General features: G+C 40.5%; 1 protein-coding gene across 1 annotated transcript in view; it reads left to right on the top strand.

Annotated features, from left to right (window-relative positions):
- SIMC1 (SUMO interacting motifs containing 1) overlaps window positions 1-26741 on the top strand; it is a 92762-nt gene extending 66021 nt beyond the window's left edge. Inside the window, exons 5-9 of the mRNA XM_044916822.1 lie at window positions 894-1046; window positions 3107-3235; window positions 16565-16721; window positions 16827-16911; window positions 26304-26741. Of these exons, the coding sequence (XP_044772757.1) occupies window positions 894-1046; window positions 3107-3235; window positions 16565-16721; window positions 16827-16911; window positions 26304-26566 (787 nt within the window). The 3' untranslated portion in view covers window positions 26567-26741. The remainder of the gene's footprint in view (window positions 1-893; window positions 1047-3106; window positions 3236-16564; window positions 16722-16826; window positions 16912-26303) is intronic.
- Window positions 26742-26901: the final 160 nt, after the last annotated feature.

Raw genomic sequence — 26901 nt, 5'->3', positions numbered from 1 at the left:
ACTGTAGCTTACTCATTTTCACTACTATGTAATATTCTATTTTGTGATTATACTTCATTTCCCTTCCATCTTCTAAAATTTCACTGTTATTGTCTCCCTTCCTTTTCTCCTCTTCCTTGTGGATTTTTAAAAGAATTATTTACTCTAGCATCAGTGGGATTTAGGAGGTAACAAAATTAGAAGTGTGTATTAAATCCACCATTTTTACCTGGGTTACCTAAGTGATCATCAAAAGTAATTTTGACTATATGAGATGTTTTTACCTTACTAACTTTTAAAGCCTTCACCCTGCATAAAGTATGACTCCATTGCACATACTCTAAACCTCAATTATTAGCATTAGTAGATGACACCTAATCATAGAAAGCCAGCAAGGATCTCTGTGGTCATCCAGTCAGACTTTCCATCTGCTCAATGCATGTTTCTAATCAGGAAGCCACAGATAGTATTCTTTGACCCCAGAGGTGCCTTTCAATAACAACTCAGAAAAATGTCGATACTTCATTAGCTTACTGCAATTAAATGTGGGGTTTCCATTAGACTTGTTTAAATATTGAAAATCACCGGGGCGCCTGGGTGGCTCAGTTGGTTAAGCGACTGCCTTCGGCTCAGGTCATGATCCTGAAGTCCCAGGATCGAGTCCTGCATCGGGCTCCCTGCTCAGCAGGGAGTCTGCTTCTCCCTCTGACCCTCCTCCCTCTCATGCTCTCTGTCTCTCATTCTCTCTCTCTCAAATAAATAAATAAATAAATATTGAAAATCACCTAAGAACCCTCTTTGTAACCTTTGGGGAAATCTAGGGGCCTCAGAGCCCAGGTTAAGGCTGTGGTTTTGAGCACCATTCAATAAGACAGAAGTTTAAACTTTTTTTTCTTATCTTTTTTCCATTGCAGGGATGTCATCAAGTGGTTGGTCAAAGTAGTAACTGAAGAAGGATTAACTCAGCCGCCAAATGGGAATCAAACCTCTCCCGGAACAGGAATCTTGAAGGCCAGCAGTAGCCATCCTTCTGCCCAGCCCAACCTGACAAAGAACACCAATCAGCTGTAAGGGGCAGGCACAAGCTGTCTTTCCCGGGGCTGTCGGGATTTATTGCTTTAGAGAACAGCAGCATTCCTAAAAGAAGTTTCCACAGAATTAACAACCTCTTGTAACATAGGCTGATTCTTACTAAAGACTATCTTAGTTTGGCTACAGGCTAAATTCTAATGCCAAAGTTAAACAAAAGCAGATGCTTTCTCTCTCAGATGAATAGGACTTCACTAAATGAACATAAGTTCACAAAATTGAAGTGAAACAAAAGCTAAGGGATCCATTTTCTGGATTCCAAGGGACAGTACAGGGTCACAGCTACTCATCACTTCAGCTGACCACTGATGGAAGGGAAGGAGTCATGGATAGTGGGTGTTCCAGCAGCCTCTAGTCCTCAAGGACCTTCATGTCTCTCCTCCAGTCCTGGGAGAAGAATAGCAGTTTAACCTGCAGATTCTAACAGGTTATAAGAGCAATGGCTCAGACCAGGGAGGGTCCCATTACCTCAAACCACACTGAAAAGAGATTCCTAGCATTTCTTTTATGGGGTTGAGAGTGGTTTGGGCATTTTTTTAGGGATGCCAGGGTTTTAGGATCCAGAACTGTCCTTGCACAAGTAACCTACTATTCCATGGCAGTCATATTGTTAAAAGCCCATCACACTTGACACTTCAAATACAGCATTTGTGCCTAAATTTACAACACTATTTTATAATCTAGTTGCACCAATCTGATTTTCATATAAGGCCTAAGGGTTTTAACTAATTTAAGAGACAGTCTTGTATCTAAAGGGAGAATGTTGAGAACAAAAAAGTATTTGCTTGACAGAGTGGGGGAGGCTGTAAAGTAAGGTTATCCTAGAACCTCAGTATATAGACCTAAGAGAGGGGCAGACACTATTCCTTCAGTGGAAGAAAATACTATAATCTAAATTATTATTATTATTTATTATAATTAAATATTACTATAAATAAAAATAAGGCCCTCTAAAAGTCAATTTATCATGATGTTAACAACAATAGGCACTACCATTTACCATTAATGAGTGCGTATCTACCAAATATCTTACACAGCACTCACAACTTTATGAAATAGGTGGTATTATTCCCCCTTTTTTAGAGATGAGAAGACTTGGGCTCAGAGGAATTTAGTAATTTGTCAAAAGTTGACCAGCTTGTCATTGCAGAGCCAGAATCTGATGCCAAAGCCCCTAGGCCACCTATTGTGTTACTGACTGCAGATTTTCTGAAAACAGAGCCCTTTCTTCCTTCACAAATAATAATGCATGTTAAAGAAGTCTGACTTCAGGCCAGGCCCACCTTTCTGAGGGGTAGCCTAGATTCTTTCTGCCACATCAGCCTGGCTTTCTCCCACATTCAGGTCTGATAGGACAGAGGGTCACAGTCCACCAGTTGAAGTTCTGAGACTGAACTTACTAAAAGATAATTGTAAAGAAACCAGTGACAGGAAAACCATATGGTAAATATGTATTTTCTCCTGTATCAAAGAAATTTGAATAACTGATAGTCATTCTGGACCTGTTTCTTCATCTGGAAAATAGAAAAGTTATAGGTTAGATGATCCTTAAAGTTCTCTAGATACTTAAGATCAGATGTTTCTATTTTGAATTTAAAAGTAGCTTGCTTGGGGCGCCTGAGTGGCTCAGTCGTTAAGCGTCTGCCTTCGGCTCAGGTCATGATCCTGGGGTCCTGGGATCGAGCCCCGCATCGGACTCCCTGCTCTGCGGGAAGCCTGCTTCTCCCTCTCCCACTCCCCTTGCTTGTGTTCCCTCTCTCGCTGTCTCTCTCTGTGTCAAATAAATAAATAAATAAATCTTTAAAAAAAAAAAAAAGTAGCTTGCTTTTACAGCTCAACCACAGATAGTATGATCTGGCAAGAGGGATTCAGGTAGGTGAAATTGCTAAATAAAAGCATGCTGATAGCTTGAGTAGTTCTCTCTGACCTAGTATGTGCTTTACAATGTCCTTTAGTACATGGGTGGGGACCTCCCAGCTAGCCGGGTGGCTCCTGGCTAGATTCTCCCACTCACTTGTGTTCTATGTTCTGGACACAGGATTGTGTGTCAGCTGCAAAGGATGCTGTCCATAGCCGTAGAGGTAGACAGGACCCCCACGTGCAGCTCCAATAAAATTGCCGAGATGATGTTTGGGTTTGTGCTGGACATTCCTGAGAGGAGTCAGAGGTGAGTCTCAGTTTTGTTTCTGTTTTATGTTCTGGGAACAGGATTTCTGGTTTTGTTTTGTTTTGTTTTTTAAGATTTATTTATTTATTTTAGAGAGCGAGCAGAGTGGGTGGGTAGGGGCAGAGTGAGAGGGAGTCTCAAGCAGACTCCATGCTAAGCGCAGAGCCCAACCTGGGGCTTGGCTTGATCCCACGACTCCGGGATCACAACCTAAGCCAAAACCAAGAGTCAGATACCCAACCGACTACACCACGCAGGTGCCCCTGGGAACAGAATTTCAAAAGAAAATTCCAAACAGTAGTTAAATTGGGAAAAAAAGAGGTAGAGAGAGAGTTCCTGTCTCTTTAACCTTTTGAAAAAAAGAGGTTCTCAACAAATTATTTGCAACTAAGGCATAATTTCTTGAAACAGGCAGGATACCATAACTGGAGCCTACAGTTTCTTACTTTATTCATTTGGCTGAAAACTTTATCATCCCTCAAGTTGCAGCTATTCCCTTATTCTCAACCATAGAGCCTGATATAAATGTTCACTAAAGGCCTGATGGGTGAATGAAATAGGCATGTCCGATATTAGGGGAAGAAGAGGGGAGCCAAGAATGAAAACAGTTGGAGCTGTAGAATAAGCCCCTACAGTAAAAATAAGGAACTCAGTTTCTCTAAGCATGAATTAGTAAAGTATTCCCTTAGGAGATAAAGAAATAGAGTTCTTGGCTGGGACCAATGATTCCTCCTTTTAACCAGTAATTTTAGAATCTAGAGGAAAAAAATAAATGAATGAATATGAATTCATGAATAGTTGCTAGCACAAGAAATAACTATGAGAGAGCCATTGTACAATAGTGATCCTTGGGGAAATTATCTCCATCAGCTCTGTGTCTAACTTCTCATAACCATCCCCTAAACTCCCAGTTGGCAGCCAAGACTATTACACAGTTTAGGTTCCTCTATTAGAAGAAAATGTCAAATCAAATAGTACTGTAATACAGATTTAATGAAAATACCCCACTAAGATTAAGGAAAACATTCATTGGGTCCCTGCAATGTGCCTGTCATTGTCGCATTAACTCTCTCATATTTTCATGAAACTATGATGTTATTCCTGTTTAACAAATGAGAAAAATACTCAGAATAGTGAAATAACCCAAGTTTGCACAGCTAATTCGATTCAGAACCCAAATTTAAAGCCAGGACTTTTAATCCCAAATTCAGTATTCAAAGGAGGCAATATGTTATAGCAGTCAGACCAAAAGAAGTATACATAAATGTCATGCTTGCTCTGTCACTTTGTCAGGGGTATTTCATTTGGGTCCAAATCCCATACCATTCATTCAAGCCCAGATTCTTATGAAAGATGGGAAATCTAAGGAATGGGTAACTATAAACACATTTAGACTTAACATTGACAAAAATAATTTAAATAAAGCCTGACCCTATTTTACAACTCAGAAGGAGCAAATCAGCAAGCACCCAAATTGTACTAGAATATACTTTATATAGCCTTTACCTTGGTTTATTTAATTTTTTTAAAAAGTTTAGGTATAATTTACATGCAGTTAAATTGTATAACTAATTTATGTAAGTATTCCATGGATTTTGACAAATGCATAACCCATGTGACCTATCATTTTCCAGTGGCTCATTGATAGTACATAGAAATCCTGCAACTTTGCTAAATTCACTTATTATATCTACTAGGAATTCTTTTGTGGTTTTCGTAGGATTTTCTACATACACAATCATATTGTCTGCAAATAAAAACAGTTTAACATCTTCCTTTCCAATCTATATGCCTTTTGCTTCTTTTTCCTGCCTTATTATATGGACTATTAATCCAAGAGAATTTGGAGAAGTGATAAGAGCAAACATTCCCGATCTTAGGGGGGAAACATTCAGTCTATAGACGTTTCATAGGGGTCCTCTGTCGGATTGAGGACTTCCTTCTATTTCTAGAATTATTGAGTGGAGTGTTTTTATGAAAAATAGGTATTGAAATTTGTGAAATATATTTTCTGCGCCTATTGAGATAATCATAATTTTTCTCCTTTATTCCATTGATGTGATGAATTACATTGATTAATTTCCTAATGTTAAACCAACCTTCCATTCCTGGAATAAAAAAATTATACTTGGCTGACAGATTCCGTGTACTAATATTCTGTTAAGGGCTTTCACATCTGTGTTTACAGAAATATTGATCTGTAATTTCATTTTCTTATAATGTTCAACTTCACCCATATTTAAAGAAATGTGGATTAAAACTGCAGTAAGATGCCATTTCTCACCTATCCAAATAGTAAGAATTTTGAAGTACAATAAATACATTCCATTAGAGAGGTTTTAAGAAAGCAGATACACATTGCTGGTGGGAATGCAAAATGGTATCCTATCAGGAATCTTGCAATATGTAACAAAACTAAATGTACATTTACCTCTTGACCCAACAATCTCACTTCTAGGAATTTGCCCTGAAGACACCCTTCTAACAGTATGAATATACAATATGTAGGATATTCACTACAGCGTTGTTTGTAATTGTAAAATATTAGAAACAACCCAGATGCCCATACATAGGGCAGTGGTTGAATATCTATAGTACACAATGGAGTATTATGCAGCTGTAAAAAAATTAAAATTAAAAATAGGAGCAAAATTTCTGAGCTGATTTCCAAAATATATTGTTAAGTTAAAAAAGCAAAATACAAAAGAGTATGCATAGTAAATATATGTATCTTCTTGTAAGAAAGGAGAAATTTAAAAATGTACATAATAATGATCATTTGTCAAAAAAGAAACAAAGATAAATGGCAGACTAATCAAACTGCTTATGTAGAAGGGGTGGATAGGAATGGGCTGGAAAGGAGAAAAGGTATTAAGCCAACGTGGTAATGGTGGTGGTGGTGGTAGCATAATACTTCTAAGTTTACTTCTTTGTATAGTTATAACTTTTAGGCTTTGGGAACCATATTAGTGTTTATATTCTAAAAGGAAAATAAATCAAGAAGTGAGTTGAAAGATATATCAACAAGAGAGGGCCTAACATGGAATACAGACACAAATTAACCTAACTGTGTTTTAATAAATAACATAACTGGGGTGAGAGAAGGGGCTTGAGGGGGAACAAGCCCAAGTAGCTTTTTCTTCAGTTTTTATTTTAAATAATTATGGATTCACAGGAGGCTGCCAAAACTAATACGGGGAGGTCCTATGTACCCTTCACTCTGTTTTCCCCCAGTGATTACATCTTATATAACTATAGTACAATATCACTAACAGGAAATTAACATTGGTACAATCCATAGAACATATACAGATTTCACCCATTTTATATGCATTCATTTGTGTGCAGTGTGATCACATGTGTAGATTCATATAACTACCAGCACAATCCAGATATACAGAACTGTTCCATCACCACAAGGATCCCTCTCCTTTTATGGCCACACCATCCATCTTCCCCAGTCCCTGGCAACCACTAATCTGTCCAAGTAACTTAAAACATGTTATTTGGACTAAGTATTCTCAGGCTAAAGAGAAAATGAACTGTAAATAAATATTAAACTCTAGTAAATTTCTTTTTCACAGAGGTATGAGTTAACAATGCAAAAACTATCTTATATGTATTCTAGGATTAAACAAATAAATGTATTATGGATAATGAGAGCCAAGTTTCTCACTGTCAGAGAAGAGAGTTACACATATGAAAAGGAGAAAGGATAGAAGGAACCCTGTGGTGCTGAATTGGAATTGGAGGTATCAATATAGACTTGTGGTTTCTAATAAATATAGATAGATAAAGGAATAGATATAGATGTGTGAAGGTGGCAGGTATGTGTGTATTCATACATCTTTCCTACCACTACCCACTGAGTGTAGAAATAATTACCCCTTAGTAGCACTAAGCTCTCCTTTGACCCAGATCTTAGAATACCAGTTTACACTAAAAGGAACCAGGGTTCCTTGAAGAAAAGGATAATTACACAGCTGAGGTAGGGAAAGGTACAAGATGAACCTGGAACATCTTGTGCCAGAAAGTAAGGAAATGGGGCGCCTGGGTGGCTCAGTCGTTAAGCGTCTGCCTTCAGCTCAGGTCATGATCCCAGTGTCCTGGGATCGAGCCCCGCAGCAGGCTCCCTGCTCTGCGGGAAGCCTGCTTCTCCCTCTCCCACTCCCCCTGCTTGTGTTCCCTCTCTCACTGTGTCTCTCTCTGTCAAATAAATAAATAAAATCTTAAAAAAAAAAAAAAGAAAGAAAGGAAGGAAGGAAATGTTCAAAGAATGTTCAGAACATGTCAAGTCAAAGGGCTTCTACTGACCAAATCTGGGATAATTTGAGCATCAAAATAAATATTGACAATAAAAGGCTATAAACTATTAAATAAAATAAGAATCTACGATTCTAATACTGACAAGAAGGAAGGAAGAGAAGGGACGTTCTTCCTTACTGTTGAAAGCCAATTAATAAATGTAAGAAGAAACGATGAGTTGGGAAAAAATGCCATTTGATAACCATCATAATAGTTAATTCAGATATGAATGGGTATTAAAATGGTGAAAGTTTGTGGAGTACCAAGGTATTTTCATAATTTCAAAGTATATTGCCACCGGATACTCATAATTATAGTGGGAAAAATAATAACTTTATAGTGAAGGCACTACCTTAGTCGCTAAGTGTTCAAAGTTAACACCAACAATGAGCCAAGTTGGCACCATATGCCTTTTGATATGATGCACTGAGAAAAACAATACAATTCTTGCAGTACTCTTGCCCCAAAATGTATAACCTTAATCTAATTGTGCAGAAATATCAGACAAGGGGCACCTGGGTGGCTCAGTCATTAAGCGTCTGCCTTCAGCTCAGGTCATGGTCCCAGGGTCCTGGGATTGAGCCCCGCATCAGGCTCCCTGATCTGTGGGAAGCCTGCCTCTCCCTCTCCCACTCCCCCTGCGTGTGTTCCTGCTCTCGCTCTCTCTCTCTCTGTCAAATAAATAAATAAAATCTTTTAAAAAAAGAAAAAGAAAAAAAAAGAAGTATCAGACAAATCCCAAATGAGAAATATTCTATGAAAAAAAACTGAGCTGCACTTTTTAAAAATGCCAATGTCATGAAAGACAAAGTAAAGTTGAGGAACTGTCCCAGATCAAACGACTTACAAAAACCAACAACTGAATGCAATGTGTAATCTGTGATTTTCTTTTGCTATAAATAGCATTATGAGGACAATGAAAAACTCTGATTAAAGTTTGTGGATAATAAAATAGTATTGTAGTAAAGTTAATTTCCTGATTTTAATCATTGTATGTGGTCATCTAAGAGAATGTCCTTGTTTTTAGGAATTATACACTGAAGTATTTAGGGGTAAATGGGCATCATGTCTACAACTTTCAAGTAGTTCAGAGAAAAAAATTGAAAGACAGAGAAGGATAAAGAAGATGTGATAAGCATTTGGTGAAAAGTATTAAGGGTATTTGGGAATTCTTTGTACTATTCTTGCAACTCTTCTATGAGTCTAACAAAAAGTTAAAGGTTTTTAGAAAAAGGTATGTTAATTGTAAATATCATATACTCTGGGTTTTTTTAGTCAGCTGACAGTCCCTGCCTTTTAATGGGAGTTATTTATTCCATTTACATTTAATTGTTGGTTTTATGTCTATCATCTTGCTATTTGTTTCCTACTTGTCTCTTTTGTCCTTTGTTCATTTTTACCTCCTTTTCTGCCTTCTTTTGGATTATGTATTTTCTGTTATTCCGTTTTATCTCTATTGGCTCTTAGCTTTTTTTAATTAAAATTTAATTTTGACATAATTATATATTTGCATTAGTTATAAGGAATAATGCAGAGAGATCCCATGTAGTCTTTATGCAGCAATATGATAACATATTGCAAAACTATAGTGCAATATCACAACCAGGATATGGAGATTGATACAAGCTAAGATACAGAGCATTTTCATCACCACAAGGATTATTCATGTTGCCATTTTATAGCCATACACACTTCCCCCCACCCCACCCCTTCTTAACCCCTGAAAACTAAACTGTTCTCCATTTTTATACTTTTATCATTTCAAGAAATGTTTTTAAGTTTTTATTTATTTATTTGAGAGAGCGAGAAAGAGAGCACAGGCAGGGTGAAGAGCAGAGGAAAAAGCTGACTCCCTGCTGAGCAGGAGCCCAATGCGGGGCTCAATCCCGGGACTCCGTGATCATGACCTGAGCCGAAGACAGATGCTTAACCGACTGAACCACCCAGGTGCCCCTCATTTCAGGAATATTTTATGAATGGGGGGGCACCTGGGTGGCTCAGTCGTTAAGCATCTGCCTTCGGCTCAGGTCATGATCCCAGGGTCCTGGGATCGAGCCCCGCATCGGGCTCCCTGCCCTGCAGGAAGCCTGCTTCTCCCTCTCCCACTCCCCCTGCTTGTGTTCCCTCTCTCGCTGTGTCTCTCTCTGTCAAATAAATAAATAAAGTCTTTTAGGGCACCTGGGTGGCTCAGTTGGTTAAGCGACTGCCTTCGGCTCAGGTCATGATCCTGGAGTCCCGGGATCGAGTCCCGCATCGGGCTCCCTGCTCGGCAGGGAGTCTGCTTCTCCCTCTGACCCTCCCCCCTCTCATGTGCTCTCTCTCATTCTCTCTCTCTCAAATAAATAAATAAAATCTTTTAAAAAAAAATAAAAAATAAAGTCTTTTAAAAAAAAAGAATATTTTATGAATGGAATCATACAGTACATAACCTTTTGGGGCTAACATTTTTCATTCAGTATAATTCTTTAGAGATTCATTCAGGTTGTTATGTGTATCAATAGTTAATCCCTTTTTATTAGTGAATAGTATTCCATGGTGTGAGTGTACCATGGATTTTTTTTAACCATTTACCCAGAGGATATCTGTTGTTTACATTTCGGGACTATTATGAATAAAGCTGCTATGAATATTCATATACAAATTTTCATGTGAACATAAGTCTTCATGTCGCTGGAATAATACCAAGGAGTACAATTTTTGCATCATATGTTAGTTGCATGTTTAGTTTTTAAGAAACTACCAAACTGGCTGTACTATTTTATGTTCCTACCAACAACATATGTGTGATCCGGTTTCTCCGCATCCTGGCCAGCATTTGGTGTTGCCACTGTTTTTTATTCTAGCCATTCTAATAGGTGTGTTGTGATATCTCATGATTTTCATTTTCATTTCTCTAATGGCTATTGAATTTGAACATCTTATCATGTGTTCATTGCCATCTGTATATCTCTTTACTGAAATGTCTCTTTTTTTCATTTTCTAAATGGATTGTTTGCTTTTTTACTGTTGAGTTTTGAGAATCTTTCTGTATTCTAGATACTACTTTTCTGTGCTTTGCAAGTATTTTCTCCCATTTTGTAGTTTGTCTTTTCATCCTCTAAACAAGGTCTTTCACAGAGCAAAAGTTTTAAATGTTGATAAAATACAACTTATCAACTTTTCCTTTTATGGATAATACTTTTGTGCCAAGATTCCTTGGGATTGTTTACACAGATGTGTGTCACCATGTCATCTGCAAATAGGGACAGTTTTATTTCCCCCAATCTTTATGCCTTTTATTTCCTTTTCTTGCCTTACTGCACTGGCTAGAACTTCCACAACTATGTTGAATAGTAGTGGTAAAAGCAGACATCTTTGCATTTGTTAATGATCTATGGGAAAGCGTTCAGTTCATTAATTAATTATTGATTAAAATATAAGTTCATCATTAATCATGACGCTGGCTGGTAGGCTTTTTGTGGATGTTCATTCACAAGTTGAAGAAGTTCCCTTTTACTCCTGGTTTTCATTATGAGTGGGTATTGAATTTAACAAATACTTTTCAGCAAATGTTTTATTTTTAATGGTTGTTCTTAGAATTACAATATGCATCCTTAACTTACCATAGTCTGCCTTGAATTAATATTATATCACTTAACATATAATGTAAGAATCTTAAAACTGTATTTCCATTTACCCTGCTTTCATCCTTTGTGCTTTATTGTCATACATTTTACTTTTACATAGGTATAAACTCCAGAATAAAGTCATATTTTTGTTTTAAACACTTAGTTGTTTTTAAAAATAAATTTAAGAGATGATGTGGGGAGGGTCTTTTATATTTACACACCGTGATACTGTGATTTATAATGAGAAATATATATTTGGTCTTCATCCCAAACCCTTGGAATTTCCTAAGTGAGGAGAGATAAAGGTGTCTTTTATCACGTTAATGAAGTGACTTTTGGAATGCCCCTAGGGTAAGAATGGGAACTGTGTCCCAACCCCCCAACCATTCCCCCACCCCATCTTCAGCTACAGGATGCGGAGAGGTGCAGGGGATTGAGTTTAATTACAAATGGTCAGTGATTTAATCCATCACGCCTATCTAACGAAGCCTCCGTAAAAACCCAAGAGGACAGGGCTCAGAAAGCTTACAGAATGGTGAACACAGGAAGATACCAGGAGAATGACAGCCCCAGAGACCTTGGAAGTTTTTCACCCTTTCCCACATACCTTGCCCTATGCATCTCTTCCATCTGGCTGTCCCTGGGTTATATCCCTTTATAAGAAACTGGTAAACTAGTAAGTAAAAATTTTTTTTAAGTTTTGTGAGCTGCTCTAGCAAATTAATTGAACCTGAGGAGGGAGACCTGGGAACCTCTGATCTACAGCCAGTCATCCAGAAACACAGGTGACAATCTGGACGTGAGAGTGGCATCTTAAGTGAGGGTGGAGGGAGTCTCATAGGACCAAGCCCATAACCTCTGGGATCTGATGCTATCTTCAGGTAGAGAGTGCCGGAATTGAGTTAATTGCCTGGTGGTGTCACAAAAAAACATACGTGGGGTGGGGCGCCCGGGTGGCTCCGTTGTTAAGTGTCTGCCTTCAGCTCGGGTGATGATCCTAGGGTCCTGGGATCGAGCCCTACGTCAGGCTCCCTGCTGTGTGGGAAGCCTGCTTCTCCCTCTCCCACTCCTCCTGCTTGTGTTCTCTCTCTCGCTGTGTTCCCTCTCTCGCTGTCTCTCTCTGTCAAATAAATAAAATCTTAAAAAAAAAAAAATACGTGGGACCCACAGAGTTACCATTTCTGGTGTTCCTTCTCTCTTGAAGATTCAAGTTCCATTTGGTGTCATTTCTTGTCCACCCAAAGAACTTACTTTTTAAAGTATTTTTTGTAGTGCAGGCCTACTTGTAATAAATTCTCTCAGCTTTTATCTGGAAATGTTTTTATGTCATCTTCATTTAGGAATGGTGTTTTTACTTGATGTAAATTCTAGGTTGATAGGTATTTTTTTCTTTATTTATTTTAAATATGTTCCATTTTCTCCTGACTTGCTAATGAGAAGTTATTAGAATATCTTACTGTTGTTCCCCTATATGTCATATGTCTTTTTTCTCTGGCTGCTTTATTTTTGATCTTTAGCAATTTGATTATGATACCTACATGTAATTTTCTGTACATTTATCTTGCTTGGGGTTTATTGAGTTTCTTAAATCTGTGAGTTGATATTTTTCATCAAATTTTGGCCAGAATTTTTTTTGCCGCAAACTCTTTTTTTATTTTAAGATTTTATTTATTTATTTGACAGAGAGAGACACAGCGAGAGAGGGAACACAAGCAGGGGGAGTGGGAGAGGGAGAAGCAGGCTTCCCGCAGAGCAGGGAGCCCGATGCGGGGCTCGATCCCAGGACCCTAGGACCATGACCTGAGCCGAAGGCAGACACTTAACGACCGAGCCATCTAGGCGCTCTTGCCGCAAACTCTTAACTTATTTTGGGGATTCAAGTTACATGTATGTTGGATTGCTTGACACTGTTCCACAGATCACTAAGGTTCTGATGTTTTCTATTGTTGTTTTGCTTTGTTTTGATTTTTTTTTTCTCTGCTTCAGTGTGGATAGTCTTCAGGATTCCTGATCTTCTCTTTCAGAATGCCCAGGGTGCTGTTAAGCCTATCCAGTGATCTTTTTTTTTTTTTTCCATTTCAGATATTGTATTTTTCAAATCTGGAGTTTCCATTTGGTTCATTTTTATAGTTTCCGTTTCTCTTTGCTAATAGTCCCCACCTAGTCACTCATTATATACATCTTGGTCTGTTGGTTGGTTGGTTAATCATGAACATATTTATAATAGCTGTTCTAAAGGCCTTGTCTACTAATTCCAACATCTCTGGATATTGTTTGTTTCTCTGGACATTTTGCTCCTGGCTATGGGTCATATTTTCCTGCTTTTTCCCTTGACTAATAATTTTTTGTTGTATGCTGGACGTTATAAATGCTGTGTTGTTGAAGGTCTGGTTTGCTGCCTGTTTTTTAAAGAGTAGTGAGTTTTATTCTGGCAGGCGACTGATTTACTGGCAGATTAGCTTTCTCCTGTTGAGGCTTGTTTCTAGGACTTGTAAGGGTGGTTCTAAAGCAGCTCTTATTAAAGGGCTTGAGTCTTGAGGCTTAGTCCTTTTGGGGTCTCAGCTGAAGGCCCAAGATGTTCAGTGAGGTCTCTCCACTGTGGCTCATTGAAACCCCAGTATCTCAGCGCTGGGAGATCTCCAGAATCTCTGCTCCAGTTGCTGTTCTCTCTCAGGCTTTTGAGCTTCTTCCTGCACATGTGCCAGGGCCCCCTTTACACACATTTCTTGAGCTCCTCCTCCTCCAATACAAATTCCAGCCACTTCAGCTGTCTTAACCATCAGTCTCTTTTCCTCTGCCCAGCAAGCCCACTGCTTTGTGTTTGGGACCCACACTTTCCTCTGCCTTAGAAAGTACCCCCATAAGAAATTTGGGATAAATGTGGGGTTTGTCACTTTTGTTTCCCTTCTTTTAAGAATAACAGTACTTTGAAGCAGCTCGTCCAATGCCTGAAAATGATTATTGCATATATTTCTCCAGTTTTATAATTGTTTATGACAGGAGGGTAAGTCCAATACCAGGTATTCTATGAATCTGGATGTTGGCCTTCCTCTATATCTTGTTTTTGAAATTCAAATTTGAATTGCTATAGATTTTGTACCTCCATTTCCTGCTATGGCCAATGCATTAAAATTACCTTTTTGTCCTTTTTATATCTCTGAGTATGCCACCTGTGGATTATAAAACCAAGACAAATACAGGCCCTGGAAACAAAATTAGAAGAGAAAATGCAGTTTGAAATAAAAGGTTATTGAATAGAAAAACTGTCTTGTGAGAGAAATAGGCCAAATACAGAGTAGAAGTTGGACTCTTTTTTTTTAAAGATTTTATTTATTCATTTGAGAGAGAGAGAGCACAAAGAGGGGGGAGAGGGAGAAGCAGACTCCCTGCTGAGCAGGGAGCCCAATGTGGGACTAGATCCCAGGACCCTGGGATCATGACCTGAGCCAAAGGCAGACACTTAACTGACTGAGCCACCCAGGCATCCCTAAAATTGGACTTTTTCTTAAAGAAAGAGATTGGGAGAGAGAAAGAGAGCAAGAACGCACAAATAGGGAGAGAGGGAGAGAATCTCAAGCAGACTCCTCACTGAGCATAGAGCTGGATGCGGGGCTCGATCCCACAACCCACAAGATCATGACCTGAGCTGAAACCAAGAGTCGGATGCTTAACTGACTGAGCCACCCATGTGCCCCTAGAAATTGGACTTTAAAAAGAATTTGGGGAATATCTTGCAAATGTAGTCCTTTGGAGTTCCTTGCATCAAAGAAGAAAATTTGTGGGGTACCTGCGTGGCTCAGTCAGTTAAGCATCTCACTCTTGATCTCAGTCCAGGGCTTGATCTTGGGGTTGTGAGTTCAAGCCCTGTGTTGGGCTCCAACTGGGCATGGAGCCTACTTAAAAAGAAAGAAAAAGAAAATTTTGTCAGAGAAGGTATACAATGATTTTCGACTCATTAAAGAAATAAAATGGATTTTCATAAATATTGTAGACTTTTTAAAACTTTTGAATGGTAAGAGGGAAAGTTTAAAAATATTCATTTTGCTTTATAAACTTTGCTTTTCTACAAATAATATATGTGCCTGGTGCAAAAGCAAAGGGAAAAGGAGAAAAGAAAATAAAAATGAATAGATACTTTATGATTTATCATTTTTATAAATGGCAGTGGCACAAAGAACCCCCTGTTTTTCCAGATGTTGCAAAACTACAAAGGGGCAAGATGTTGGAGGAGAAAAACCTCTTGGATCAGGGCTAGCTGTGTTCCTCATTGCTGTACCTCTTTATGTGCTCACAAGGTGTCTGCTTCCGGAACTACTATGACCAGCAGACCTGACAAGGACTGACAGACAGACCTTTAAGCTAACACCTTCGGGCAGTCCAGAGATGCACCCTGTGCATCTGAGATTTATAACACTCTTTTGGAAGCTGACATTGCTTTTAGAACAAGGGCCACCTGGGTGGCTCAGTCGGTTAGGCATCTGACTCTTGATCTCAGCTCAGGTGTTGATCTTGGGGTCGGGGGCTCAATCTCCAAGCTGGGCATGGAGCCTACTTTAAGAAAAAAAAAATTAAAAGACCCTAGAACAATGAGCTTGATTAACTTTCCCGAAGCACAGCTGCAGTTTTGTAGCTCTCCCTCTCTGAGATTCTGAATATGCTGCAGCCCACCTTTGCTGGTCAAGTCCTGCACTGGGTAAAGTGACAAAGTCCAGGGCATGTCCCCCCAGAGGGACTCAAGTCCTAGACTTGAAGTTTAAGAAGCTGCAATGCCCACAGCTGTGTATTTTTTACTTCTTTCTTTTTGTCCAGGTTTTTCCCCTCTGGTGGAATGCCTCCTGCCTTGAGCCTTTTTTGCTCTTCCTAGACCACTGTCCCGCGCCTCTTCCTCCGTTAGAAGGCCCCTTCTAGTCCCCTGACCAAGTGTCCTCTCTCCCGTGCGTATCCCTGGAGCACCACGGGCAGCCCACGTACACATGCACTGGCCCCACACTTTATTTCGGTTCCCATTGCATACCTTTTGCCTCTGGTCAACAGTCAGCTTTTTGAGAGAAATGCCTTCTTTTATTTATCTTAATATTCTTTGCTGTGCCAAACAGTGTCTGGCAAATTGTGGGCATTTACAAATATTTATTCCCAGTATTAATTCTCTTACAATATGAAGTTAATCTTTTTAATGTGTCCTAAACTTTTCTTTTCCAAATATCAAAGACTTTTCCCTCCTTCTGGCAGTTGTTAATTCATGAACAACCCCACCTCTGCCTCGTTCACAAGCTTTGTGCATTTGTAGGCCTCTGTCATATTCCTTCTTAGCCACCTCTGTTTTAGGGCAAAGGTTAGAGCTTTCAGAGGGAATTGTGGTATATGTTCCTTGAAGTGATAGTGGGGATGGTTAACCCTCTCTCTCTTCTCCACGCAGGGAGATGTTCTTTACTACCATGGAAAGCCACCTTCTGCGCTGCAAAGTGTTAGAAATCATATTCCTCCACAGCTGTGAGACGCCCACCCGCCTGCCCTTGTCTCTGGCCCAGGCCCTCTACTTTCTGAACAATTCCACATCACTGCTCAAGTGTCAGGTACATGCTTCCCTGCCTCGGTCAGGCCTAGAACACCTTTCCCCTCACCCTTGAGCATGTAACTGAAGAAGGCACCTCCTACCAACTGCTTTCACTTCTCCGCAGTCGGATAAAACCCAGTGGCAGACGTGGGACGAACTGGTTGAGCACCTGCAGTTCCTGTTATCCAGTTATCAGCATGTGTTAAGAGGTAAGCAGCATTTGTTCACAAAGATGATTGTATGGGAGTCTCACAATCGCCACTGTTATGAATTGGAGTTACATGGAGGATTCTAATTTGTTAGTCTAAGTAAAGCATCGTTCCTTGGTTATAACTACAAGGAACAAGGAATGACACCTTTGGAATCACTGCTATAAATCAGAAGAATTCACATGTTTCCGTTATGGCAGATAATACAGTGGTCCTTGCAGTTATTAGGTTGACAGGTAAGCAGCAGTCATCATACCAGGAGTATTCCGTAATGACCTGATTAGCCCTGGCATCTTACCCTGCCCGTCACTGCAAGTCTTTGCTGGGTCACTTGCTCATTGACTGTAGACATTGTAAACATCTGTCAGTAGGATACAGAGCCAGAGCAAATCAGTGGCAAGGTAAAAGCATACATCCTGCAGAAGTTGTAAGATGTCTGTGAAAGTGGCTTTGCTCAAGTCCCAGGCAAACCCAGTGATCAAGGAGGATCCAGGAGAGTTAGACTAATTAACACTCAGGAAGTGAATATCGACGAGGGTAATAATGGAAGAGCTGCTTCAAGTGAGAATGATTTTATTAGCCAAATATTAATAAGGCCCTTGTTCCCAATTACTGATGTAATTATTAATTCCAAAAGGAAAGATAGTAACTTTTTTTTACAGATGTATTTATTCATTTATTTGAGAGGGAGAGAGTGTGCACATGAGCAGGGGGAGCGGCAGCAGGAGAGGGAAAGAGAGGGAGAGAGAGAGAATCTTCAGCAGACTCCCTGCTGAGCACAGAGCCAAAGTGGGGCTCCATCCACACCCTGAGATGATGAGCTGGGCTGAAACCAAGAGTCATGTGCTTAACCAACTGAGCCACCCAGGTGCCCCAAAAGATAGTAACTTTTTAGGGGAGAAAACACATTCTTCTTAATGTGATGCCCTGAGAAGGACACGTCATCACTTAGGTAGTGTTCTTGCCAAAAATCCATGACCTGAATCTAGTCACAAGGAAGCATCAGACAAATTCCCACGGAGAGACCTTTCACAAAATAATTGACTTGTACTCTTCAAAAGTGCCAGTGTCTTAAAAACAAAGACAGACCAAGAGACTGTTCCAGATTAGAAAGAAACTAAAGCACATTAATACTAAATGCAAAACATGATCCTGGATGGGCTCCTGAACCAGGGCAAAGAAGCTATGAAGTATGTTATTGGGATGATTGGTGAGATTTAAATAGATTAAATAATAGTATTATACTAATATTAAATTTCCTATTTTTGATAACGATCCTGGCTTATGAAAATAATTGTCCTCAGTCTTACAAAGTCCAGATTGAAGTATTGAGGGGTAGAAGGGCACAATGTTCAACTTATCCTCAAACAGTGAGGAGGGACAGTACATATTTATATATAACTATATGTAAATATATACATTTATATATAATACACATTTTTTTAAGATTTTATTTATTTATTTGACAGAGAGAGACACAGTGAAAGAGGGAACACAAGCAGGGGGAGTGGGAAAGGGAGAAGCAGGCTTCCCGCTGAGCAGGGAGCCCGATGCGGGGTTCGATCCCAGGACCCTGGGATCATGACCTGAGCCGAAGGCAGACGCTTAACGACTGAGCCACCCAGGCGCCCCTATATAATATACATTTTATATTTACTTGCCACGATCATGTTGAGGTTGATTTTAGCTCAGTAGTGTCACTGGGGAAGGTACGATGGCCCTTGTACCCTCTCAGGCCTGGAACTGGGGAAGCTATTGTAGAGAAAAAAACAGCACTGAATTTAAGACAGAAGGTCTGGAGGGGCACCTGGGTGGCTCAGTCGTTAAGCGTCTGCCTTCGGCTCAGGTCATGATCCCAGGGTCCTGGGATCAAGTCCCACATTGGGCTCCCTGCTCAGCGGGAAGCCTGCTTCTCTCTCTCCCACTCCCCCTGCTTGTGTTCCTGCTCTCGCTATCTCTCTCTCTGTCAAATAAATAAATAAAATCTTTAAAACAAACAAAACCAAAACAAAACAGAAGGTCTGGGTTTGAATCCCAACTCCACCACTTACTCTGCTAACTTTATGTCTCTAAACCTCATTTTCTTCTATGGAATGGGGATGGTATTATAGACCTTTTCGAGACTGATTGTTAAAAGATGTGAGAAAAAATAGTGAGCACTCAATGTTAGTTGAATCTCAGCCTGCCTATTTGCCCAGCCAGGAGTAGGCTATGAGATCTTTATGTTTCAGCCTCTTGTAACTAAAACTTAAAAAGGGCATTGTCAAGGCCATGACATTTATGGTTGTGTAGTTTGTGCATTTTTTAGCCCCCTCAAAGAAGGGTACATGTCCTTCTCAGAACAAAGCCTCAGAGGCAAATTCCATGTTGTACTTAGCCTCATCAAGGTTTACATAATTGTTCTTTTGGAGATCGCGCAGAAAGTTTAATATTAAAGCAGCCTGGTTTTATTTAAAATTCACCTTTTTTTTTTTTTTTTTTTTTAAAGATTTTATTTATTTATTTGAGACAGAGAGAATGAGAAAGACAGAGAGCACATGAGAGGGGGGAGGGTCAGAGGGAGAAGCAGGCTCCCTGTCGAGCAGGGAGCCCGATGCGGGACTTGATCCAGGGACTCCAGGATCATGACCTGAGCCGAAGGCAGTCGCTTAACCAACTGAGCCACCCAGGCGCCCTAAAATTCACCTTTAACACTCCTTGTTTACTTCTGTTTTGCTTCCCAGGGAATACAGCTGGGCCTTGGGGGCAATAGTAACTTAAGATGGACATGGGATCCACTTTCATTCCAGAATATTTTTATGCTTCTAACAAGGAAGAGGAAAAACTTAGACCAGTGTATATTGACCAAGAATAAATGGGATGTGTTCCAGTGCTATTTTATCCTTAACATTCTCTCTACTTTCTTTGGAGACCAAGAGTTAAGAAGGAGAAAAAATATTTAGAACCAATAGTTCGGAAACAATGTCCTCCAAAGAAGGCAGCTAAATGGCACCCTGACATGGTCAGTATCCTTGTCAGTAGGCTTTTTACTGTGAGGGCTCCTTAGTCATCTCTGCCCTCTGCAAGTGGTCTGAGGACATTGTGGAAGGCATTTGGGGTCAGCCTGAGTTGTCCAGCTCCACGGATAGGAGAAGAAGGGAAGAGGTTGGGGAGCCCAAGCTTGTCCTCTGTTTAGGGGAACATCTTAGCATGGGGGAAGAGAAGAAGAAAGACTAGGTAAATTCACACACCCTGGCATATATAATCCAATAACCTGGGGAAAGTGAGTATCATCCCCTTTTTATAGACGGGGAAACAAAGGCTGAGAGAAAAGTAAGTGAGGAGCCAGGATTCAAACTTAGGTCTGTTGCCAAAGTCTATGTGCAGTGAAAACACACCGGAAGGAATTATTGTTCTGTGAAATCACTGGGTGAGATTAGGTGAGACTCTAAGGAATTTCCAACTCCCTGTTTTCTAAACTCTCGGTACATGGTTAAATTACTTTTGTTCAAACCCTTGACCTTGGGGAAAAGTATATCCTGAAGCCCCATACTTTGTAAATATTTCCAAAGAAGGCAGAGCAGCCCCATGGGGGCATAGATGCCGGGCCGCCAGGTAAGCTCACACTCTCTGGCTGAGAGAATCAATCCCACCACACCCCAGTGCCACAGCTCAAGTTTGAGCCTCAGCAAAACGGCAACTTGCTTTATGCCATGAGTTTTCCTGATACTTGTGAATTGTTAATACCTCTTATTTTGAAACTATGAATGCTAGGAATTTAAACATACAGTATTTAAAGGAAGAAAACACCTGTTTTCCTGAATTGCACCTGGCTAGACAACTTAGGCAGGATGACCCACAGAAGTCAGACCTCAGTTCCTTCTGAGGAGAGACACACACAGCCTTCCTACGAGGAGCCCCGTCCAGAGACGGGAGAAAAGCAGATGACGGCAAGATCAATTCAAGTCATATATTCATCCAGGCAACAAATATTTATGAAATGCCTTCTGTGTGCCTGGCACATTGGGAAAACTTCAGTGAATAAGACCAGCGTGGCCCCTGCCCTCATAGAGCTTACTGTGAAGAGATTGACCCTGAACAAATAATCACATAAATAACATATAACCACAATTAAAATAAATGCTCTGAAGGAAAGAAGTACGCAAAATAGGAGCACCTAATCTATTTTTGGAGGGACCCACAAAGGCCTCCCTGAAGAAGTGATACTTCAACTGAGATAAGTACTGGTGGGGTGCCTGGGTGGCTCAGTCCGTTAAGCATCTGCCTTCGGCTCAGGTCATGATCTCGGGGTCCTGGGATCAAGCTCCACATCGGGCTCCCTGTTCAGCAGAGTCTGCTTCTCCCTCTCCCTCTGTCCCTATCCCCCACCCCCACTCATGCTCTCTCTCTCAAATAAATAAATAAAATCCTTAAAACAAACAAACAAAAAAACAGGACTGGTGTTAGCCAGGCAAATAGGGCAAAGTTTTCCAGAAAAATTAAAAATGGCATGTCCGGGGCGCCTGGGTGGCTCAGTCAGTTAAGCGACTGCCTTCGGCTCAGGTCATGATCCCAGGGTCCTGGGATCGAGCCCTGCATCGGGCTCCCTGCTCCGCGGGAAGCCTGCTTCTCCCTCTCTCCCTCCCCCTGCTTGTGTTCCCTCTCTCGCTGTCTCTCTCTCTCTGTCAAATAAATAAATAAATAAATAAAATCTTTCAAAAAAAAAAAATGGCATGTCCAAGGGCCCTGAGGCAAGAAGTTGTTTAGCGAGTCCAAGGAACTTAGAACAAGCTAGTAAGACTGGAATGTAGAGAGCAAGGGGAGACGAGCACAAGATGAGACTAGAATATTAGATGGATAGGGCACGAAGGGCCTTCTGGGCCCTGTTAAGAAATGTCAGCTTGATTCCAAGAGTGAAGAGAAGCCATCAAAGTGGTTTTGCATAAGGTTGCTCTGCCTGAGGTGTGGCAAGTAGTTTGGCGGAGGACCAGAGAGGTCCCGGGAGGGGTCATGGTGGCGAGGGTGTGGGTTGTGCAGCGGGGAAGGCCGTGGATAGAACAGAAGCACTTTGAAGATCAGTTTGTCAGGGCTTGGGTAACTGAGTCGCAAGTAAGGCTTCAGGGTTCTGCCGTTGCTGACACGGACATAAATGGAGAAAGATCTGTAGAGAAGGGAAAAAGCGCAGTTTGACTGTTGAGTTGGAGATTCCTATAGTGATGATGATGAAGATGAAGATGATGATAAAATAATAATAGTTACCCCTAGGGGGAGCCTGGGTGGCTCGGTCAGTTGAGCATCTGACTCTTGGTTTCTGCTCAGGTCATGATCTCAGAGTTGTGAGATCAAGCCCCAGGTTGGGCTCCGTGCTCAGCATGGAGTCTGCTTTAGTTTCTCTCTCGCCTTCTCCCTCTGCCCCTCTCCGCCTGCTCTAAATAAATAAATAAATAAATAAATATAAATAAATAAATAAATAAATATTAATATAATAATAATAGTAGTTACCCTTAGTAACCTGATCCAGGAACCTAATAATAATACTATGAGCCAGAACATCTTGCATAAGGCATTGTGCTAAGCCCTTTACATAAATCGCCTCACACAGTATTCCCAACAGCCTCTGATATAAGACCTCCCATGCCTACCGAAGCATAAAATCCAAGGCCTTGCCAACTGGACCAGAATGGCTGAAGTCCACTGGCCAAGAGTTCCTCTCCCTTGGACAGTGCTTGGTTGGGAACTGCCAACATTTACCTCTTTGAATGTCTTGTATTACTTTAATAAACTCCAAATTCTTCTTGCTCCCACTCCAAGTCTTCCCTATTCCCCTCTGTTCAGCCAGTTCTTTCCATTCCTTCAAAATCATTTTCATATTTTTCAGAGTAGCATATGCCTTACAAAAACTACATTTTACTAAAAGACTTTCGTCCCCCTACAACCATTCTCCACCAGTAGCAGAGTAAAATAGAGCACATTCCCTGGCTTAAAACCCTCCAGATGCTTCCATTTGCTCTCAAAGGCCAAACTCCACATTGTTCTGTGGCCCAGCCTACCTTCCAGTCTCCTCTACTACCGCTTTCCCTTACCACCCACATTTTACCTCTAGTTCTCAAAACAAGCTTTTCCTGCCTCAGGACATTTACACTTACTGTTCTCACTACCTGAACTGCTTTTCCCCTAGACCTTTGCACAATTGCCTCCTTCTCATCCTTCAGGACTCAGCTAAGAGGCCCTGAGTAGAGTGGGCTGCTTCCCTCATCCCCCCAATGCCACTGTTTCTCACAGCATCTGATTTATTTCTGTGATTGTACTCACCAAAACTATAATTGTTTTTGTTGGCTGGTTTACTGTTAGGCTTCCTGCAACTAGAATGTCAGTTCATGGGGGCTGGGCCCACGTCTCTAATTGCACTGTATCCCCAGAGAGTAGCCCACTTCCAGATGCATAGTAGGTGCTCACTGGAATTTGTGTTGATTGAATGTTGAAAGGGCCCTGATAGGACATCTCAAGGCAGCTTTGCTTCCTGTTTCCTTTTTAGACACTCTGTAGTGTTTGTTGTACTCTTTTTCACTTTACAGTTAGGCCCGGTGCTATAAATTTAGAGAGACTTTACCTGAAAAGATACCTGAAGGTTGAAGAAAAACATATTCAGCATATTATTTGAAAGTGTAACTTAGTACATTGCTTAAAAACAAGTTTATTCTGTTTCCCAAATTTCTGGATATGATGTAGTTCAGTCCTAAACACCCTGCTAGAAGAGGTGCCGTTATCCCCATCTTCTAAATGAGGAGATGGAGGAAGTGATGCTCTAGTGAATGCTGGTGCATCTGGGAGTCTGCAAGTCCTCAAAGCTCACCACAGCCGTGCTCCTTTGCCTGAACTCCATATACTTCCCGAATCCTGTTGGGGCTAATCTGTGGATTTGGATGAGAGACCTTTATAACTTCTTTTACTTTTCCTCAATATTTTTATTTTTGGAGGGTTGAAAGAGTGGTACAATGAACATCCATTTACCTTTTATGTTGATTTACTGGCTGTTAACATTTTGCCACATTTTGGTTTATCTATTGATCCACCTGAATACTTTTTTTTTTGAGAGTTGAGAGTAAGTTGCACCATCAGAATCCTTCATGCCTAAAAATACTTTGGCCTAAGAATAAGGATATTCCCATACATACCACAATTCATTATCACACTCAACAAATTTATCCTTAACAGAATATTCTCTAACATGTCCCAGTAGTATCCTTTATAGGCGGCTGGGTCTGTTTTGAGCCAGGCTCCAAATATCACACTTTGCGTTTGGTTGTTGTATACTCTTTGGTCTCCTTTTACACAGTTCCCACCCTTTCCTCGTCTTTCATAATACAGACATTTTTGAAGAGCCCAGACCAGTTATTTTGTAGAATATCCCATAATTGGGGTTGTCTTAATTATTTCCTCATGATCAGAGTTCTGTTAAATCCTACTGGCAAGACCACTGACTAGATGAAGATGTACACTCCTTCCCAGCACATGACAGCAAGAGGCGATAATGTCAGTTTGGTCCCATTATTGGTGATGTTAAGTGTGATCATTTGGTTAAGGTAGTATCTATCAGATTTCCCCATTGCTCTGTTATTAGTTCTGTCCTTGTCCCCACTGGCAGAATCCATGGTGCCAGGATTTGGGCCAGGCAAGGCTGTGGAAGGACCAGAAGTGAACCAGCCTCTGGAAGGGAAAGAATAAAGCATATCCTTATATCCCCTTCCTATGCCTCTAGAAGTATCTCATGCCAAGAGACTGGGAACTGTCAACTCCCCCTTCTCCCTCTGAAACCACAGGCTTAAACTCCAATTTTGTATGCAGCACTAGCTTTTCTAGAAGCACACTGCAGCTCGGCAGGCTCACCAGAAGGGCTCACCTGGACTTTTGCTTAGGGGAGGAGTGGGGGCTGCTGCTTGGGGTGGATTGGGCTGAGGCCGGCTGCTTCTCTTCTCTAGTTATCTCTCCACTCTGTAGCTTTAGTTTCTGTTCAGATGGGTAAGAAAAGAAACTTCTTTAAAATGAGAGCAAATATAAAATAGCTAGTCTGGGTATAAATAACTTGATTCACACTTTAACACCAGGCAAAAGGAAACACATTAGTAGGTAAAATAATTTTGGATTATAGAACAGATACTCCTTTGATTTTGCCGTACTAGACAAAAGTTAAGTAATCCAGAGAGTAAAACTTTGAGACTGTGAATATCCTATTCAGCCTTTCACTCAAGGGTTTTAGCACCCACTGATGGTTCTTACCCGGATCAGTCATTACAATAGTAGATTGAAAAGTGGTTGCTTTCTAGTTATACGTTGCCTCTACATTTCTTAACTGGCCTTCTTCTGCAAAAAGGACCTTTCCCTTCTTCCTCCCCTCCTCTTTTATTTACTGTGGACTCCGCACTTTTTAAAATTTCATGCCTATAACCCATTTTTGTCATTTTTTTTAACGATCATGTCCAAAACGTAGCCAATAAGAGGCCTCTTCACACTGGCTTCTGTGTCCTTTTGACGTGTTCCCGTGTGTGTGCGCACGCGCGTTTTCCCCCACTCTGTTTTTAAGCATTCCCTTACTTTCTTATAAAAGATGTTCCAGGTTCACCTTGTAATTTCCTTGCCATGGTCCTAGAATCGGCCTTTCCTCCAAAAAAATTCTGGTTTCTCTCGGTAGGCAGTGGGGAAAAGCATTAAGAAATCAAGATCTGGGTGCTAATATGCTGATTACTACTGGGGTACCTGCTTCTAGGCCCTCTGACAACAGAGCTAGAAAATTACATAATTTTTTTTAGAAATACGAGTTCATAGCAATACCTCAATTTCCAGTCCCTCAGAATTCTTCCTCTCCCCTTGTTCCATAACTGAATCACTCTTCTCCCACAGCAAGAACCCTTATTCTGAACATGGATATATTTATTTGGTCTATCATACAACATACACGAAATTGTTTTTCAACAGAATTACTACAATAGACCAACGCTACAACAAACTAAGAAATTAATTCAATATTGCTTTACAATTCTTTTTATACTAGAATCAATCTCCCAGAAGATATTAAAAATTCACATGGGTTTTTTGCAAGTGTTATATTAACTTGAAGTATAGTTGCATTGTTTAATCTAGGCTCATTGCTTAAATCAACAAAGGGGAAAAAACTAAGACAATTTTAATTTGTACAATTTTAATATGCAAAACTTGAGGACCAGAGAGAACCAAGAACAAAGGACCTTTTAGAAATTGAGTGACCACAGATACTCAAATTACCTTTGACTTGTACTCCTGTAACCACCAGTCAAGTCTTTGCCCAGGCCCTACCTACTAAAATTGGACTTCTTCTTAAGTCATAAAGGAATAAAAAGCCTTTCAGAGGAGTTCAGCTGACTTTTTCCCTCTTGCAGAGCACTTGCGGAGTTCAGTGATTGATCGGAAAGACTTAATCATCAAGAGGATTAAGCCCAAGCCCCAGCAAGGGGATGACATCACAGCGCTGGATGTGGAGAGGCAGATTGAGGCCTTCCGCAGCCGCCTGACCCAGATCCTGGGGGAGCCGCTGGCGCCCCAGCTCCAAGACAAAGTGCACTTGTTGAAGCTCCTGCTCATCTATGCCGCGGACTTGAACCCTGACGCAGAGCCTTCTCCGAAGAACTGGAGCAGCCCCTGAGGTCCTTCTAAGCACTGAACACCAAGAATACCTCCTGAACTCTATCTCCAACTACTTGGAAGTTCTGAAAGTATCTGAAGTAGTTAAAAATCTTACAGGACCAAACCTATCTTATTTATCTGTAGGTTATAATGACTTTCTAACTCTTTAGTAAATATCTTTTTTTGATATTCTATCCTAGCCTGTTCTCAAATACGGCTTAAATATACAAGGTGTATATATTTTTTAATAAATTATTTATCTATACTTTTTTTGAAACAGGTAATACTATATGCACTATATGTTTAACATTTCCATTAAGCCCTCTGAACAAATTCTGGACATCGATGTATGTC

Source organism: Neomonachus schauinslandi, chromosome 7, assembly GCF_002201575.2.
Source record: "Neomonachus schauinslandi chromosome 7, ASM220157v2, whole genome shotgun sequence".
Taxonomy (NCBI): domain Eukaryota; kingdom Metazoa; phylum Chordata; class Mammalia; order Carnivora; family Phocidae; genus Neomonachus; species Neomonachus schauinslandi.
Note: the sequence above shows the minus strand (reverse complement) of the source record. Positions and strands in the feature narration are given on the sequence as shown.